Below are 17036 nucleotides of genomic sequence, written 5' to 3' on the forward strand. Positions count from 1 at the left end.
CCAGCAAGAAAAGAATCACTGCCTGTTCTCTGAGTCATTCATTCAATATTTACAGCTGCCGGCTCGGGTTCCCTAGTAGGCAGCCGATCCTAGATTGTCTACTCACTCATCCTGTGTCTGTGATACACAAACTCTTTACAGCCTTTCTGTTCTTGTTACCACCCCCTCTCTCTCTCTATGTGTGCGTGTGTAAAATAGCACATGTGTAAAGGCTTGAGTACTGACACTTGGGAGTCAGTTCTGTCCTCCCGCCATGGGAGCTCTGGGGACTGGGACTGAACTTGGCAGCAAGTGCCTTTCCCAGCCAATCCTTCTTGACATCTCCTAAGGTGGTTTTTTTCTTCATGAAATAGAAACCTCCCCACCAAAATACTTGGAGGCATATGGATTGTTTTCAAGCTCGTTTTTCAAAGTGTCCAATGGGGACACTGTGTTCTTCACTTTCAGTAAGAATCCTACCACATACCAACAAAGCAGGAATAAATGCAGTGTGAAAAGAGACTCCAAAGATGATTTGCGGTGTGGTTCAGTGGTACAGTGCTTGTCCAACAAACAGTATATAAGCAGCCATAGGTTCAGTCCCTAGCAACACACACACAAATACACCACAACACAGACACATGCACACAACAGACACACACACACATAACACACACAACACACACATACACCTTAACATACACATGCACCCTACCATATACCACACACACACATACACACACTCTAATCCCCATAACATACACACAAACACACAGACACATGCATACACTACACACACATACATACACACACCAAACACACACCAAACACATATGACACCACACACACACACCACACACACTACACACATACAACACACACATACACCTTAACACACACACATACACATACCCTACTCCCCCCCCCCAACACACACATACATAAAAAACAACAGGTTTGATTTGACTTATAGTACCATTCAAAAAGTCTGGGAAAAAAGCAATCAGGAGTACAAAAGTAACTGGATGTGGTGACAGGAGAGTTAGTTGGTGACAGTTAGCATGAAAATGAGAATCATGATTTTTCAGCCAGTCTTCTGAATAAATAAAATATCAATATTTTTCTTTAGATACAAGAAAGGTCCTTCGAATCCCCAGAGAAGCAACATTGTGCTAGTACTGCCCTGGCCTGCATCATCTTGGCTCGAATACCAAAGTAACTAGATTTGCACAGAGTAACTCTCGCAAGCAAACAGATAAAACCATTTAAAAGTTACCAAAAGATTTTTTTAATTTGATTTTTTTGGTCTTGTATTTTATTTCGAGGCAGGGCTCTTTGTGTATCCATCTGTCTTTCTACCTCCGAGCACTAGGACTGAAGGCTTGCTTATGCCAGCACTACCTGGCTGAATTTGATGGTTTAAGAACCAATTCATTTTAACTTATCTGAGTGTATGTGTGCATGTGTACATGAACTACCCACAGAGTCCAGAAGAGGGTGCTCACACCCCTGAGGCTGGAGTTACAGGTTGTGAGGCACCTGACAAGGACACTGGGAACGACACCCAGGTCCTCCCCAAGGGCAGCAGGTACTTTCCTTAACCACTGAGCCATCTCTCCAGCCCCCCTAAATGACTTTTCAAAGACCTTCACCGGCTAACTTACCCTTCCTGACAGATCTCCCGATATCCATGAAGCCCAGTTAAATATTCAAAATAAAATAAAATAAAATAAAATAAAATAAAATAAAATAAAAACCAGCTAACATGTCTTGGTTTAGCTCAAAACATGGCGCAGTGAACTGGAATCTGACGTGGGTCTCAAACACTCTGCCTCCTTCACCAGAGATCCAAAGGGGCAGCAAAGATGTGTGCATTTTGTGGCTTATGTTTTCTGAACCACAAAACATTACAGCATCAGTGTATGTCTTCCCTGTGTGCCATACAGAATGGTCTATAATTGAGCTTTAATGGTTCTCGCAGCCACCGAGAAACCCACTACACTACCGGATGCTGTTTTCTCATGAAAGAGTATCCTCTCTACAGTGCTGACTGTGGTGTGCCTTCAGTTATGTTTGTCCCTTTTCTTGTTTTTGGGTGGGGGCAGGGCAGAATGAAGCTCTCTCAATCTCTCTCTCTCAATCTCTCTCTTTCAATCTCTCTCTCTCTCTCTCTCTCTCTCTCTCTCTCTCTCTCTCTCTCTCTTTCTCTCTCTTTCTCTCTCTCCCTCCCTCCCTCCCTCTCTCTAATGACCTGGACCTGTAGCATGCACATTAGCGATTACTGCATCCCTGGCTTGTTTTCCTTCCTATGAGTGCCCCTTTCCTTCAATGCATTCACTGACCCACCTCACATCTTCCTGAACACATAGTTTGAAGAGGAGTTATTCAATATTAATGTTGGAACATGCCATAGCTTACTTTTTGTCTAAGATGTTATTTTGCACACGTGGAAGAAGCAGATAAATTCTATTTCTCCATTTATGCCTTGAATGCCAGGTTCCCAGTTATGTGCCGCCATTTGGGGACGTCTCAGACCTTTTTGAATATGGGCTTAGCTGGAAGATGTGGCTTCTTGCAGGTAGCAAAAGTTTTCTGCTTTCTGGTCTCCGATATATGAGGAATCCCAGCCACACATTTCTGACATGCAGCCCCACCTTGATGGAATATCCTCCCTGAGACTAAACAAACCTTTCTTTCCTGTCATGCTTCTGTGAGGCTTTCTGTGACAGCTATAAGAAAAACAAACTGTACATCTGCATTTTAGTATTTCTCAAAGCTGTGGCCATTTGGACACTCATTGTTTTATGGTGGTCCATGAATGACCGTGATTTCCTGAGAAATGTTATTGTGCAAACCAAGATACATCTTATAGGACTAACTCTGAAAGAATAGAAAGCATGCCCCATCCTCATCCATCTGTCTCTCTCTGTTTGTCTGTCTCTGCATCTCTCTCCATCTGTCTCTGCCTCCATCTCTCTGTGTCTGTCTGTCTGTGTCTGTCTGTCTGTCTGTCTGTCTGTCTGTCTGTCTGTCTCTCTCTGTCTCTCTCTGTCTCTCTCTCTCTCTCTCTCTCTCTCTCTCTCTCTCTCTCTCTCTCTCTTATAAGTTTACCTGATCATGAATCTTTAGGTCCAATGCAACTTCAGCTAGCTGGAGGGAGATTTCAGATGGTAAGATGGTATAGAGACCCAAATACTTATTCTTCTGTTCTTCTGCGGTTTTCTCAATGCTCTCTCGGTGGCTGGTGGCTTCAGCTAGGAGGCTCTGAGGAAGGAAAGCAAGACAAGAAAAGTCTAGGTGCCCAATAAGGAACGATTTTTTTTAATGGATATAGAGATCAAGCTATTGATTTTCATCAGTTATGATTAAAGGTGAAATTACAGAAACATCTTGCAGGGGAAGTGAACTTTAGTATGTCCCTTTCATCAGGCAGATGATACCATAAAGGAATAATATACATCACATCTTGGATGTAACCTGCATATACCATGTGTATATAATGTATGCCGGGGCGGGGGGGGCGGGTGACAGAGAGAGGGGGGTGTGACAAAAAGAGGGGGGAGGGAAGGGGGGAGAGGACAGGGGGTTGAGGAGAGGGGGGAGAGTTCCGTACCTTCAGTTCTTCTAGTTGTTTGTCGATCTCAATTGTTGGATTCCCTAAATAGTCCTTTGTTTCTTGAACCCAAGACTTCACAGAATTCAGACGAGCCTCCACTGCTTCCCGTTCTTGGAGCTCCTGCTTCACCAGTTTGCTATGGCCCTTCACTTTCTCCTGCATGCTTCAGAATGCCAGAGGGAAGAAGTAGAAATGAAGCAGGAGGAAAACCCCTGGCCCAGGACACAGCTTTATACGAGACACAGAAACGGGGAAATCTAGTGTGTTGTTGGCAGGTAAAGTTACTCCCAGTTCTCTTGGATTTTGTTTAGTGACACCAAGGTTCAGTTCAAGCATAACAGAAGAATTTGCGTCATGGGAGGTGAATAATTTATTCCTGGAAATCTGAGAGTCGACTTTGCTCCCTGCCACTTCATGGCTATTGATTGCCTTGTGCAGGAAACCTAGATTGCCAGATTCTTTGCCTCATCTTTCCGATATGCTCAAATAGTGCCGTGCCATCACCATTTGAAAGGAATGTGTCATTGGAATGTATACGGCTGGGAGAAGCCGGCTTTGGACATGTCACCATGATTAACGTCAGTGTCATGACTGATCTGAGTAAGTGGATTAAAAGGCTTTTCGATACGCGATATCAGATTACTCTCACATCTTTATTAACTAAGAGGGGTGGATATAGATTTGGATAAGGTAACGTGGCTTACTAGAGGAATTAAGTTGTGTAAAGACTTGCTCCCCTATGGCCCAAGAAGCGAGAAAGCCCGTTCTAGATCATTAAGATGAACCTTCTTGTAGATTCACTCTCTAACTGCCTGTATTTCTGTATCATTCCTCTTACCCTACATCACCAATGGGTGATATAGCTTCATCAAAGCAACCTTTTAAATATCGCTCAGTTGCTGAAAGTCTATGTCTAACCTGGGGGCTTACCACATAGCCAGGCTGGATGAGAAGCATGTGTCACTATGCCTGGAGCTTCTTACCCATTGAGTCTGTCCCCCTGTGCTCCCCCAACCAAGACATTGCTAAACATTTTATACATCATTCCTCCACAATATCATGCAAACCCACTTTGTCTCCAGCTGTAGAAGAGATGCCTCCTTTGCCATCCCTCCTGGACTCTGCTTAAATCTTATTAGAGTCAGTGGTGGCTCATCTTCACTGACCTGGGTTTAGAGTCACATGGGAAACATGCTTATGAGCGAGTTTGTGAGAGTGTCCTGGGTGGCCTCTCCTAAATGTGGGTGGCACCATCCCACAGGGTCCCGGAGTGAATTAAAAGGTAAACGAGTATCTAACCCGACCCCTAATCGTTGCAGGTCTAGCTTGGAGTGTCTCCGCTGAACCTTGGTATTGGAGACTTGCAGCATAGCTGGCAAACATTTATTCACTTAAGGTGAGGCTCTCTTGAACCTGGCTGATCTGGAAAGTTCATTGGAACAGTGACTGTGTCAAGATGATTGAAGAGTTAAAAAGAAAGAAAAAAGGGGAACAAGAGAAAGCAAAGGGGTCACCACCATTTAGAGTTCTGTCTCCTGACTTGAAAGCAAGGAGCCCAGTGGCCTTGTGATCTACCATGCTTTCCTGCTGAGATGCACTGCATCAGCCCCTCAGACCAGGAAGCAAAGCAGACATTTGCTTCCTTAAGATGCCTTGGTCAGAATGACAGAAAAAGTGACAAAATTCTTGCAATCTTTGTAATACTTTACTGAAAAGTTTCTTTGGTCACCTATCAATACTTTAAAGAGCAGGAAAGTGAACAAGTCTGTTTAGTTGGTCACTGTCCTCAGTCTCCGTCTCTCCCTTTCTTTCCCTCCCCTGCCTCTCTCCCCTCTTCCTCTTTCCATTCCTCTATCCCTCCCCCAAGCCCCCTTCTCTCTCTCTCTCTCTCTCTCTTTCTCTCTCTCCCTCTTCCTCTCCCTCTGTCTCTCTGTCTCTCTCTGTCTCTCTGTGTGTGTGTGTGTGCACATGTGCATGTGCGTGTGTGTGTGTGCATGCATGTGGTGTATGAAGGAGTATACATGCATGTGCAGATACATGTATGTATGCATGTATATAGAGGCCGGAAGTCAAACTTGGGTTTCTCAGGAGCTATCCATTTGTCTTGTTTTACAGCCAGAGTCTCTATGGAGCAGGCTAAGGTGCCTGGCCAGCAAGCTCCAGAGATCTCTGTATCCCTATTTCCGGCATTACAAGGATGTGCCATCATGCTCAGCTTCTCTTCTTTCTTTTTAAAATATGAGTGCTGAAGATCCGACCTGAATAATCGTGCTTGTGCGACAGGTACTTAACCAACTGAGGGTATCCTCTCTCCTGGGTCTTCCTACTGCATAATATTTCTGTTACCAAATAACGTACTGTCTAAGGAAGAATGGGAGAGTTTCCAAAACCCAGCAGTAGAAGAGAGAGGACTAGATCTGCAGCTGTGTGACGGAGCACCCCCCCATGCCTGAGCACCTCACACGTCCCTGAGTTAAGGGCCCCTGTAATAGTGGACAAAACAGGTATGTAATTACTTGAGACACTGATCTTGCAGCGCAGCGATTTCCTGCAGGATGGGCACCTCTTCCTCGGGGCCAGGGAGGGCTTCGTCTTGCAACATGCTTAGAGCTCGTTGCTCTAGCACACCCAGGGCCAGCTGCTGACGTTCCAGATCCATCGAATATGTGTCATGGCTTTCAAGGAGGGCCATGAGCTCTGCTTTTGAGGTCTTCTCTGTTGAACTTCCAGGCAATCTACCTTGGAGTTGATGGATCATTTCAGTGGATTCTTTGACCTAAGGACAAACATATATCATATGAAGCTCAAAATTATATGGAAAAGAGTGTGGTGAGCCCACTAAGTGCCACACTTGACATCATTAACCATGATGGAGTAAAATAAAAACTTCAGAAATGAAAACCAACTGAGATGCTGCCCTCAACATGAAAGAGCACCTCTCCCACCCTGGGTTGAAATTATCAATCCCCAAATCTTATTAAGTCAGGCACAGACTACAAGTGGCAGAGAGACTTTGAACAAACTGAACATACAAAACATTCACTTTTAAAGTTGGCCTGTGTGTGTGTGTGTTTGTGTGTATGTGCGTGTGTGTGACAAAGAAGACATGGCCAAAACACTGAACCTTACCTAAAGGGTTGAAAAAAATCATACACAGATTTGAGGAATGAGCTAAATTCTTATTTTCACAACAACAACAAAAAGATGATTTTGCACTTCTTACAAAATAGGTTAAAAACAAATGAGGCTCGCCCTGGCTCACCTTCCTTTCGAAATTCATTGCTTAATTTTCATTTTAAAAATGTATTTATATGTATGTATTTTGGAATAGTTATTTGTCCTTTGTGCATGTGGGCACGTGTGCGGGCACAAACTCAGAGGCGGGCGCAAGAGTGAGGACATAGCTGTGCATGTCACACACATGTAGATATCATGCAGCAATCACCAACAGTCTCGTTTTCTCCCTTCATTATGGATTCTGAGGATCAAACTGGGTCACTGGCCTCCTATTACAAGCCTCTTTACTTCGCTCAAGCATTTAGCTGGCCCTTAGTTATTTTAAAATTAGCATACAATTCCCCTATAAAGATTTTCATACTTACTAGGTTTTAGTTGAACCCATTCATCCCCCTCTTTCTAATCTCCCCAACTTTCTTCATCCTAACCTATGTAAGCATCCTTCAGTTCCCTGTACTGGGTTTTTCTTCTCTCTGTCACATGCATCCTAAACTCCTAACTTGGAACTAAACTATGAAACCAAACCGCAGGTAACATTCTGTTTCATAGTTTAGTTTTCCTGAAAGAAGAATGAGAGTTTCTCTAGACTAATTTCCAAAGAGCAGCAGGTGGCTGTTTGCATGAGAAATGCCTCAATCCTCCTTCCACCTCCAGGAGTCTAGAGTACCCTAATACCCAATTCCCAGTTGATGGTCTTGTTTGAGGAGGTTTAAGAGGTGTGGGCTTACTGGAGGAAGTATGTCACTGTGGTGGTGCTTTGAGAGCTAAAGTCTTTCCCTACTCCCAGCGTCTGTTCCCTGCTTTGTGCATAAGGTTCAAGATGTGAGCTGTCAGCTTGCTGCTCCAATTGTCATGCACACTGCCCGCTGCCTGCTGCCTGCTGCCTGCTGCCCGCTGCCCACTGCCGCCTCCCTGCCATTGGGGGAACCTAGCCCTCTGGGACTGTAAGCCAAAATATACTCTTCCTTCTATCAACTGTCTTGATCCCAATGTTTTATCACAGCCCCAGAAACCTAACGAACGCAAAGGCAAGAACACCAGTTTTTCCAATACGCTCCAATCTCCATGAAATGAAACACAACAACTTAAGCCAATCTGTAGTGAACATTACCTTGGCGCCCAAACCCTTCCACTCCTCCAGTGCATCTTCCAGTATCTTCTCCTGGTCCTGGGCCACAGCACGGAGACGCGTCCAGCGCTGCCAGACGGTGGTCATGGACCTGCTTAGGGTCGCTTTGCTCGCATCGTTTCCGGTTTGCTCTAGCTGTGATGCCTTTTCCTCCAGAGCCACAATTTTCTCATGGAAAGAGCCAACCACAGACACTAAAGCCTAGTGTAGGGTTGGGGGTGAGTTGAGGGAGTTAGAGAAATATTGATTTGTTTGTTTCTTTGAGATCTGTGGGCTCGGTTAAAGCCCTACTGCAAAAAATGAAATATTTCTGTATACATTGAGGTTCCTCAGAGCATCATGGGGGCACAAGTCTCCAAGCCTAGATGTAGGGAGGCAGAGCAAGCGATTCATGGGGGTCAGGGAATCCTCAGCTACGCAGAGAGTTTAAGGCTAGCCTGGGTTACCTGAAAGCTTGCCCTTATTTTAAAAAAAAAAAAAACCAAAGTAAATTAATAATTATGAATACATTTTGTTTCCTTTAAGGACGTTGAAGTTTTACTTATCATACTGGGGTTTGGTTTTATTTTGAAAGGCGAAAATTATGTACTTGTGATAGATAAGTTATTTTCTACTTGGGGTGAATTTTTTTTTTTAATTTCTGAAAATAAACAAAAATTGACTTTGGTATTTTAGAATGTGATAGTCTTATGTTGCCATGCCAGATGAGGGGCATTCAGGATTTAATTTCTGAATTTTGTTTTGGTCCAACTTATGAAGAGACAGTAGTAGCTGCCCTTTAGAAGGTATGTTTGTTTGTTTGTTTGTTTATTCTGAGGGCTGGCAGGTCATGAGTAGTAGTTAAAGATGAGTTTTTATGAGTTGCTCTTCTCTATCTGGTTTTTTCAGAGGGTGTCTCTCTCTGACTTTCTGCTGATGCAGATTCCTAGAGCCTGCGGGAGGGTCTCCCATTGCTATCTCCCTTCTTGCTGTGGAAGCGCTAGGCCTGCTAACCTGTGCCTGCACATCCCGCTTCTTCTGTGGGCTCAGGGGGCGAGGCTGAGGCTGTCAGGCACCAAGCTTGTGTAGCGGGCATCTTTACCCATGGAGCCAGCTCCCTGGCCCTTTACTGCCAGATATAAGCAACCCCTATCTTACCAGAAGCAGATAGTTTGGATTTGTCTTTGAGGCCTTAGCTATGCATCTCGTGAGAGCATCCTCAGCTGAAATGTGTTTACTGTGCCTTTATCACGCAGAAGGAAGCAGGATGGAAGTAAAGACTGACATGTCGTGGTTCCGAAAACATCCTATCACAAAGACTGTTGCAATGAACACGGAAAGACATTAACATCAGGACCACAAGACTGACCTTGTGTTTTGACAGCTTTCCTTCTGCTTCGCGGCTGGAAGATGTCTTCAACACTACAAACTCGGACAGTTTCTTTTCCACATCATTCATCAACTCGATAACCCCTTCCCTGGCTTTCTGATACTCTTGCCATTGAACCGTACACCTTGAAAGAGTCCAACAGAAATACACAAACAAGGCAAACGCAGTTATTTCAACACAGAACTCTGCTGCCCACATGCCTAAGGGGGAGACAGAAAAGTGACTTTACATGCCAATGTTACTACATATTATATTCGCAGGATGCTGTTTTACATGAGCCTATACCTCTGCAGGAGGTCCCGCTGGCTGTGGGAGTCCTGGATGACCTTCTGACTCCTCTTTTCCAGGGAAGCCATCTTCTGTGCCAGCTCTTCCTTTCCGGCTGGCTTGATGAGCGGGTCCAGCCTGGCCACAAGCCCTCGGAGCTCCTCCGCGTCGCTGTGGAACTGACCCTCTGTTTTGAAAAACTCCGTGTGACTTTTGAGGTTTTCCTCCGCGCTCTCAACATCTAGGCCGCTGCCTGCCAGCTGTAACATTTCCTGGGCGTCATTCAGCCAGTCATTAGCTGCTTGGAACACTTGATAATACCTTTGACACTGACTGTATATTTCTGCCAAGGTTGCCTGAAAGACAGTAACCGTGAGATAATCAGCTTCCATTTGCAGTAGGCTCGTAAGATGTCCTTTTGTGTTTCCAACTCTTTTCTAGTTCTCAATTTTAGTTTTCATGGGGAATGCATTTGAATCCTTTATCCCTCCTTTTTCTAATCTTACCATAACTTGAATGCAGTAGTTAAAGTGCACACTGGATAAGCAAGGAGAGAAATGAGCTATAAATGTATATAAGCATCTTGAATGGTCTTGAAACACGGTTTGTTTGTTTTTCTCCTTCTAAAGACAAAATACAAAGCTGAGTGGTGTGTTCCTGGATGGATGGTTTGCAAAGCAGTGATGCCTTGGTGGATTAAAAGACTGACAGCGTTCAACTTCCAAAGGAACCTCTTCCAGCTTCTGGCAATAAACAGATTGCCCTTGAGTCTTGAGCAGAGATGAAAATAGAAGGAGTAGAAATCCACAAAGCTTGCTGCTTCAAGTCCAGGAGGAACGGAAACAGTCTGGGCAGCCATCAAGTGAATAGCAAAGCAGAGCCACATCAACAGTGGAGGCCGTAGTTGGGATTGGAAGGAAAGAAGGAGAGAAAGGGAGGGAGAGCATGCTGCCTAGAAATGCTTCCAGAGACATTGAGTCCCAATCTGCATGAAGTCAACCAGAAGGATCCTAACCGATTTAAGACTGTGCTCAGGAATCATCGCTAACCCAAAACAAATGATCAACGTGATAGGTCAGTGGTTTTCAACCTGTGGGACTCGACCCCTTTGGGACAGGGTCGCATATCAGATATGTTGTATAATACACATTTACATTGTGATTCACAACAGAAGCAAAATTATAGTTAAGAGGTAGCAACAGAATAGTTTTGTGGTTGGGAAGGGGTCTCCCCAACATGGGGAACTGTATTAAAGTGTCGGAATATTAGGTAGATTGAGAACCACGGTGTCAGATGAGGTCTTAAAAGCAAAGAGCAGTCTTTGCCCTGCACTTGGGGCCCGCTGCTGTATCTACAGTTATAGATATAACATTTTAAAATGCAATGATGGCTTTGACTTAGCATGGAGAACTTTGCTCAGCACACTTTGAAAAGCAAGCATTTTATGTGTTTATTATAACCTTACGTAAACACTAAAAGGTTTGCTATTTAAAGCGTTAGAATTAATCTGTGAAGGAAGTACAGGTAAATGATACGGGCATTATGGATGCCCAAAAAGGACAAAAAGAGTCATCAGATCACCTAGAACTGGAGTTACTGGTGACCACAAACCAGTTCGAGGTAACCAAGTTCAGGTCCTCCATAAGAACAGCAAATATTCTTAACCATGAACCGTCTCTCCAGGCAGGGATTATTATCTTTTGTGACAGGGTTTTGTATAGCCTAGGGTGGCTTCAAACTCTTTATGTAGAAGTTTAATTTGCAATCCTCCTGCCTCTGCTTCTCAAGTTCTAGGTATACTGCCATATACCATCAGGTTCCATGTCAGGAATGTTGGGAATTAAAACTTAGGACCAAGTGCATGATGGGTGAGCAACTGAATCATATCCTTAGCCTGGAGAGAGGGGACTAAAGGAATTAGCTCTATGGTAACCTTTGTATCTTTTATCTTATGTTGAATGGGGAGAGCAAGCAAGAACCAGTAGGTGGGCAATCTGGGAGGTTCTCCACAGATTCCCATTGCTGTTTGTAGTTCCCAGGTCTCAGAGGCAGCAGATAGAAGACCCTTGCTTCTGCATTACTGCATTTGACACCAGGGGAAGGAGGCACCCTTCTGTGAAAAGGGGGGGAAGACATGGAATGGATAGGACAGCCTACAAGAGAGCATGCCTCAGCACCACCGATGAGCGGTGTCATTCACCTGGCTTCGCTGCCTTTGGAACCTCTTCACCCAATGCTATAATAAAGTGTCAGATGTCATATAGTATAAAAAGGGGCACTAAGTATCCACTGGCCAAATATTCTCTAAGTATATTCATAACGTGTCTTTGTGGTAATTATTCCCTGGACCTCTGCTAATGCAAGATGCTCAAGGAACACGTATGAAGCAGTAGTATGTGTGTGTAACCTGCACATCCTGCCATACTTGATAGCATCTTTATGTCCCCTCTAACACCCAATATAATGTTGTCATACTTTATTGTGAAAAAAGCAGTGTGAAAAGGTTAAGGGTCTGCCCCTGTTTCTTCCTTCCTTCCTTCCTTCCTTCCTTCCTTCCTTCCTTCCTTTCTTTTTTTTAAATATGCCCATCACATTAGTTTGGAGATTCCTCTGAACACTGTAAACAGATCTATTGTATAAGCCAGCCATGCTCCTGAGTGTTTCCCCCCAGGGCTGTACATCAGTGCGTCACAGAGACCCTTGAACATCTGCTTTTACTTCAGCGCTACTTATAATATGTTAGTTGTGGAATTGACGCACGTGTCCACCAACAGGAGTAAACAGAGAAGGTGGGGCATGAGTATCCAACAGAATTTTATTCGGCCATAAAGAACAAGAGGATGTCATTTGTGGGAGAATAGACGTAACTGTGTGTATGGGTCCTAGACCTTATGTAGGTGCAAGCACATATATGTATGTATGTAGATGATATAAAAGTAAAAACTGACCAGAAAAAGGCAGGAGACTAATGGGGGGGTAATGTATGAAAATATCTTTATGAAACCCAGGACCATTTGTTGTGAATATATATCAATAAAAATAAGTAAGTTGACAGCAAAGAAGAAGAAAAAGGAGGAGGAGGAGAAAATTCTCTCTGAGGTTGTTTTAATGAATATCTTGTAAGCTATGTTATCAAAATCATCTATTATCTCCTCTAATGGTGAAAAAAAAATGTCACGATATACCAATCTAAACAAAAAGCCAATATGGGATACATGACAATGACCGCACATATACACAATAAAAATGGTCTTTAAAGTCATTGAAGACAATTTGATAAATCATAAAAAAAATTTTCAGGGTTCAGGGTTTTCCCAATTTATGTACATGTGTGTGTGTGTGTGTGTGTGTGTGAGAGAGAGAGAGAGAGAGAGAGAGAGAGAGAGAGAGAGAGAGAGACAGAGACAGAGACAGAGACAGAGACAGAGACTGACAGGCATGCATACACGTGCAGGCACATGAGAGACTCCTGTAGTCCAGGATAGCCTCCCAGTGCTTTGTAGCTGAGGATGACCTTGAACTCCTAATCTTATTGTCTCCATATCGAAAATGCTGGATTAATACACACGACCTGCACTCATAAGTAAAATAAATAAAGCTGGACTTTTAAACAGAGAACCAACTCAAACTAGATTTTTTTATGTGTTTACAGATAAGCAACCTGGAAAAAGAAAGACAGAGCGCCCCCTACAGACCTGCCGCGTGCGCAGCGCTTCCTGCACATCTCCATCTAGCTCCTTGAGCTCAGCAAGTGTGTGCTCCAGGTCTGCAGAAATCAGCTCCTTGGCTTTGGTGAACTTCTCCTGCTCCTTGTGACTCAAAGCACTCATTATCCGCAGGCTGGACAAGACCTCCTCCTGATGGATCTGGATCTTTCTGATTTCCTCCTGGATGTCCTGGAGGCTGAGGTCAAGGCACACTGGCCCACTGAGCTCTGCCTTCACCCTCCGAAGCCAGTCGAGGGACCGGCTCATCTCAGTCTGGAAGTCTATGCTCTGTAGCATTCTGCTCTCACACTCTGTCACCATCTCCCCAACGTCCGACGTCATCTGTTTCAGCTCCTCCTGCCAGGACTGGACCTGACCCTTGGCTTTCCCGTAAGCAGCGGGATCGAGGTGTGGAGAGAGATCTTCCAGGTGCGCGGCCACGCGTTTGAGCAGAGTCCCCGAGTCTTGCAGGCTGCCTGCCAGCGAGTGGTACACCTTGAGCTTTTCCTCCGCAGGCAGCGTTTCCTCATTCACTTTGGCCTGCTCCTTTCTCACCACGTCCAGCTGACTCTCTAGCTGCTGGCACATCCGCCCATGCTCTCTGTAAGCGCTGGTGGTGTCCTCTAACAAACCGATCCTTTGCTCTGTTTGTCTCTTCAGCCTGTGATACAGGGCGGTCAGCTGTAGCATCTTCTCCGGTTGCCAAGGCTGACCGGTGCTGCGAAAACTCTCTTTTTTCTGGTTCAGTTCATTCACAGCTTCCCCAAGGGCCACCACCTCACCCAGAAGGGTTCTGCAGCTCTCTTGAAGAGACACGCTCTCCTCAACAACTAGGTCTGAAGGCATTTTCCTCATCTTTAGGAACTGGTCTTCCAAGTCACCCAGCGACTGCGTTGTCAACTCAATCAAAGAAGCATATTCCTTTCGGGCCAGGATTGCTTCCTGGATTTTATAGAATTTATCCTTCGCCAAGGCGACAATGACGTTGAATTGTTGGGGCAGAGCGTTGAGTTTTTCGCTGAGGTAGGAATGATCAGCTTCATTTAGCGATGGTAACATGGCCTGCCCGGTTGTCTGCAGCATGAGCAGAAGGTTTTCATACTCTGGAGACTGTTCCAGAATGCTTTGGTATCTGTCCAGTTGTGAGTGGAGCTCAACCCTCTCGTTCATGAGATTGATCTCAGGAAATGTAACAATGTCTGCTTGTTTAAGCCAGTGGCAGGCTTTATCAAAATCTTCCTTAAAATGCTTTCTGGAAACCAGACTCTTCTCTAGCTCTTGCAGCCTGTGGTTGCATTTTTGCAAAACGGTGTTATAGACATTCTGCAACTCCTGGAGCTTCCCCAGCACCTCGTCTCTCTCTTGCTCTGTTATTCCTTTCATTAATTCCCGACCCTGTGCCCAAAGTCCAGTGACCTCATTCTGGTAAGTCTTGAGGCTGGCCTGGGCAGTCTTACACGTCTTGACCTGCTTGCTTACATCATCTGGAAGGAGGCAGATATATTCCCGGAACATAATCTTTCGCTCATGTTGCTGGATTTGGCTGGTGGCTTGAAAGACAGCCATGAGAAACTGGGTTTTCTCGGACAAAGCCTTGTTCAAGTACTTTCTTCGCTGGCCCACTAAGTCACTGAGACAACTCACATGCTTCTGAGCCTCCGAGAGCGCCTTCTGAATCACCTTCCGTTCTTTGAGGCCAAGGTCAGCCATCACTCGATCTGCATCCTTCATCAGGGACTTCAGGAGCACCTGTTTGGCCTCCAGCTCACTGCAGATGGCCAGGTGGTCCGTGAGGAGGTGCTGTGCCATGCCCGGAGGTGGGCTGTGCTTTAAGGCCTCCACAATGTTAGGCTGTTGCTCTTCAGCCCACTCCATCAGCTCCTGGAATCTGGACTGGACCACATTTAATTCCTCCAGGTTGGTGACCGACACCTGGATTTTCCTTTTGACAAGGTCCTCGAGCTGAAACCACCATTGCTCGAAGTGACTGGTCTGTTCCCTCACCAGCTCCCTGTCGTCCAGACTCAGCTGCTCCATCAGTTTCTGCTTGTGGTCTTTCAGGTCGTCGATGGCAAACTTTTTCTCCTGCAGTGCCAGGGCTAGCTTCTTCAAAGCCTCCAAGTGGACAGCTGTGCTTTCCGCATTGGACCTATAGATACCCAGACAACACAGGAGCAAATCAGTTCCTTAAATACCATTTCACTGACATCCAGACCTCAGATTCACCATGACCACCTCAACTTATGGTTGGCTGATGAAGCTGTTGGCATTAGGAATTTGAGTCCCATCTAGCCCTTGAGTCAGGCCAAGTTGTTTATGTGCTTCTCAATTCTCTTCCTACTGGACAATGCTACCCTCCAATAATATCTCCGTGTGCCGTTAGTTTGCTCTGGATCTTTATGATCTGCCTAGTACCATGATATGTGTTGTGCTACATATAGGGAAACACATATCATAAGTAGTAGTGTTTAGTGCAACCAACAATAATCTATTTGCAGTCATTCTTATTAGATCAAGGGATGATAAATGATACAATGCTAGATGGTAAAATCTAGAAGGAATAACCAAGGGCTCGTGGGCTGTTTATATGTGACTGGTTAGTTTGATCTATCTCTGTCCTCGGATATGAGAACATTTAAAAGTAAATGTGTGATTTATAAGTCATCACCCTTTTCATTACAAAGTCCGGGTGAAAAGCTGGATATTACAATCTGTCTTGAATTTCTCGGTGACCAGTTCTGAAGTAAAACAAATCAGGCTTGCTGGCAGTATTATTGAGTTTGATCTTGGATGCACTAGGTTTAAGGAACACGTAGGTATCTGTAAGCTAGATATATGGGGAGGTATAGCTGATATTGGCTGCATTTATTTAAAAAAAAAAAAAAACAGCAAAGTGCTGAACATTAACAAAGAGTTAAAAATGAGAAAGTAGTCTGGCAAAATGAAGAAATAGTAAAGCATCACCATGATCTATCTCCTCTGGGATAACTGGCAGTTTGTATTGCAAAAACAATAGTTATGTAGAAAAGTTTATTTTTTAAAAATTGTAGTGTTCAGAAGCATAGGAGTATTTTCATATAATACACTAGTGTGTGTGTGTGTGTGTGTGTGTGTGTGTGTATAAGAAAGGTACTTAATTTTCAAAGAACAAAAGCTACAAGGGATTTAAGGGGCAAACATCTTTAAAGGGCAGACTTGAACCACATCTCAAAAATATGTTCTTCGATATGACTGCTGTGGTTTGTAACTGCAGCGCTCCCCCGGAGGCTCACGTGTTTGAACACGTAGTGCTCAGGTGGTGCTCTTTGGGGTGTGGTAGAAGCCTTTAGGAACAGAGCTTTGCTAGGAAGTAGCTCACCAGAGAGAGTCTTGAGTTTTAATTACACAGCTTGCTTCCTATTTGCCCTCTGCTTCCTGCTCCAAGGTGTGGTGATTGGCCAGATGCCCCTACCACTGAGAGGATGCCTGTCACCACACCTTCCCCCTGTACAATGTGCTGTATCCTCTCCAACTCTGAGCCTAAGCAATACTTGGTCAGAACAACAATAACAACAACGAAAGTATCTTACACTGTGACCAAGCCTGACAAAAGTACATAGAATATATTACTTCCCGGACTTGCAGGGAGACTTTTGGAACCTGGAGGTTTAAGATGGATGGGTCTCCTTTAGAGTTGTGGATGGCAGTTCATCAAGGTGAAAACATATCATTGGAATAGTGTTGGAGATCACA

General features: G+C 44.6%; 1 protein-coding gene across 9 annotated transcripts in view; it reads right to left on the minus strand.

Moving 5' to 3' along the window:
- The window catches only part of SYNE1 (spectrin repeat containing nuclear envelope protein 1), a gene marked incomplete at its 5' end in the record, with an annotated part of 433140 nt that overhangs the window by 170463 nt on the left and 245641 nt on the right, over positions 1 to 17036 (minus strand). For all 9 annotated transcript variants that reach the window (XM_080941779.1, XM_080941780.1, XM_080941776.1 and 6 more), the window contains 7 exons: positions 3091 to 3243; positions 3593 to 3758; positions 6112 to 6371; positions 7944 to 8162; positions 9310 to 9454; positions 9616 to 9953; positions 13293 to 15453. In XM_080941779.1, coding sequence (XP_080797905.1) covers positions 3091 to 3243; positions 3593 to 3758; positions 6112 to 6371; positions 7944 to 8162; positions 9310 to 9454; positions 9616 to 9953; positions 13293 to 15453 — 3442 coding nt within the window. The remainder of the gene's footprint in view (positions 1 to 3090; positions 3244 to 3592; positions 3759 to 6111; positions 6372 to 7943; positions 8163 to 9309; positions 9455 to 9615; positions 9954 to 13292; positions 15454 to 17036) is intronic.

Source organism: Micromys minutus, assembly GCF_963924665.1.
Source record: "Micromys minutus genome assembly, chromosome: 30".
NCBI lineage: Eukaryota > Metazoa > Chordata > Mammalia > Rodentia > Muridae > Micromys > Micromys minutus.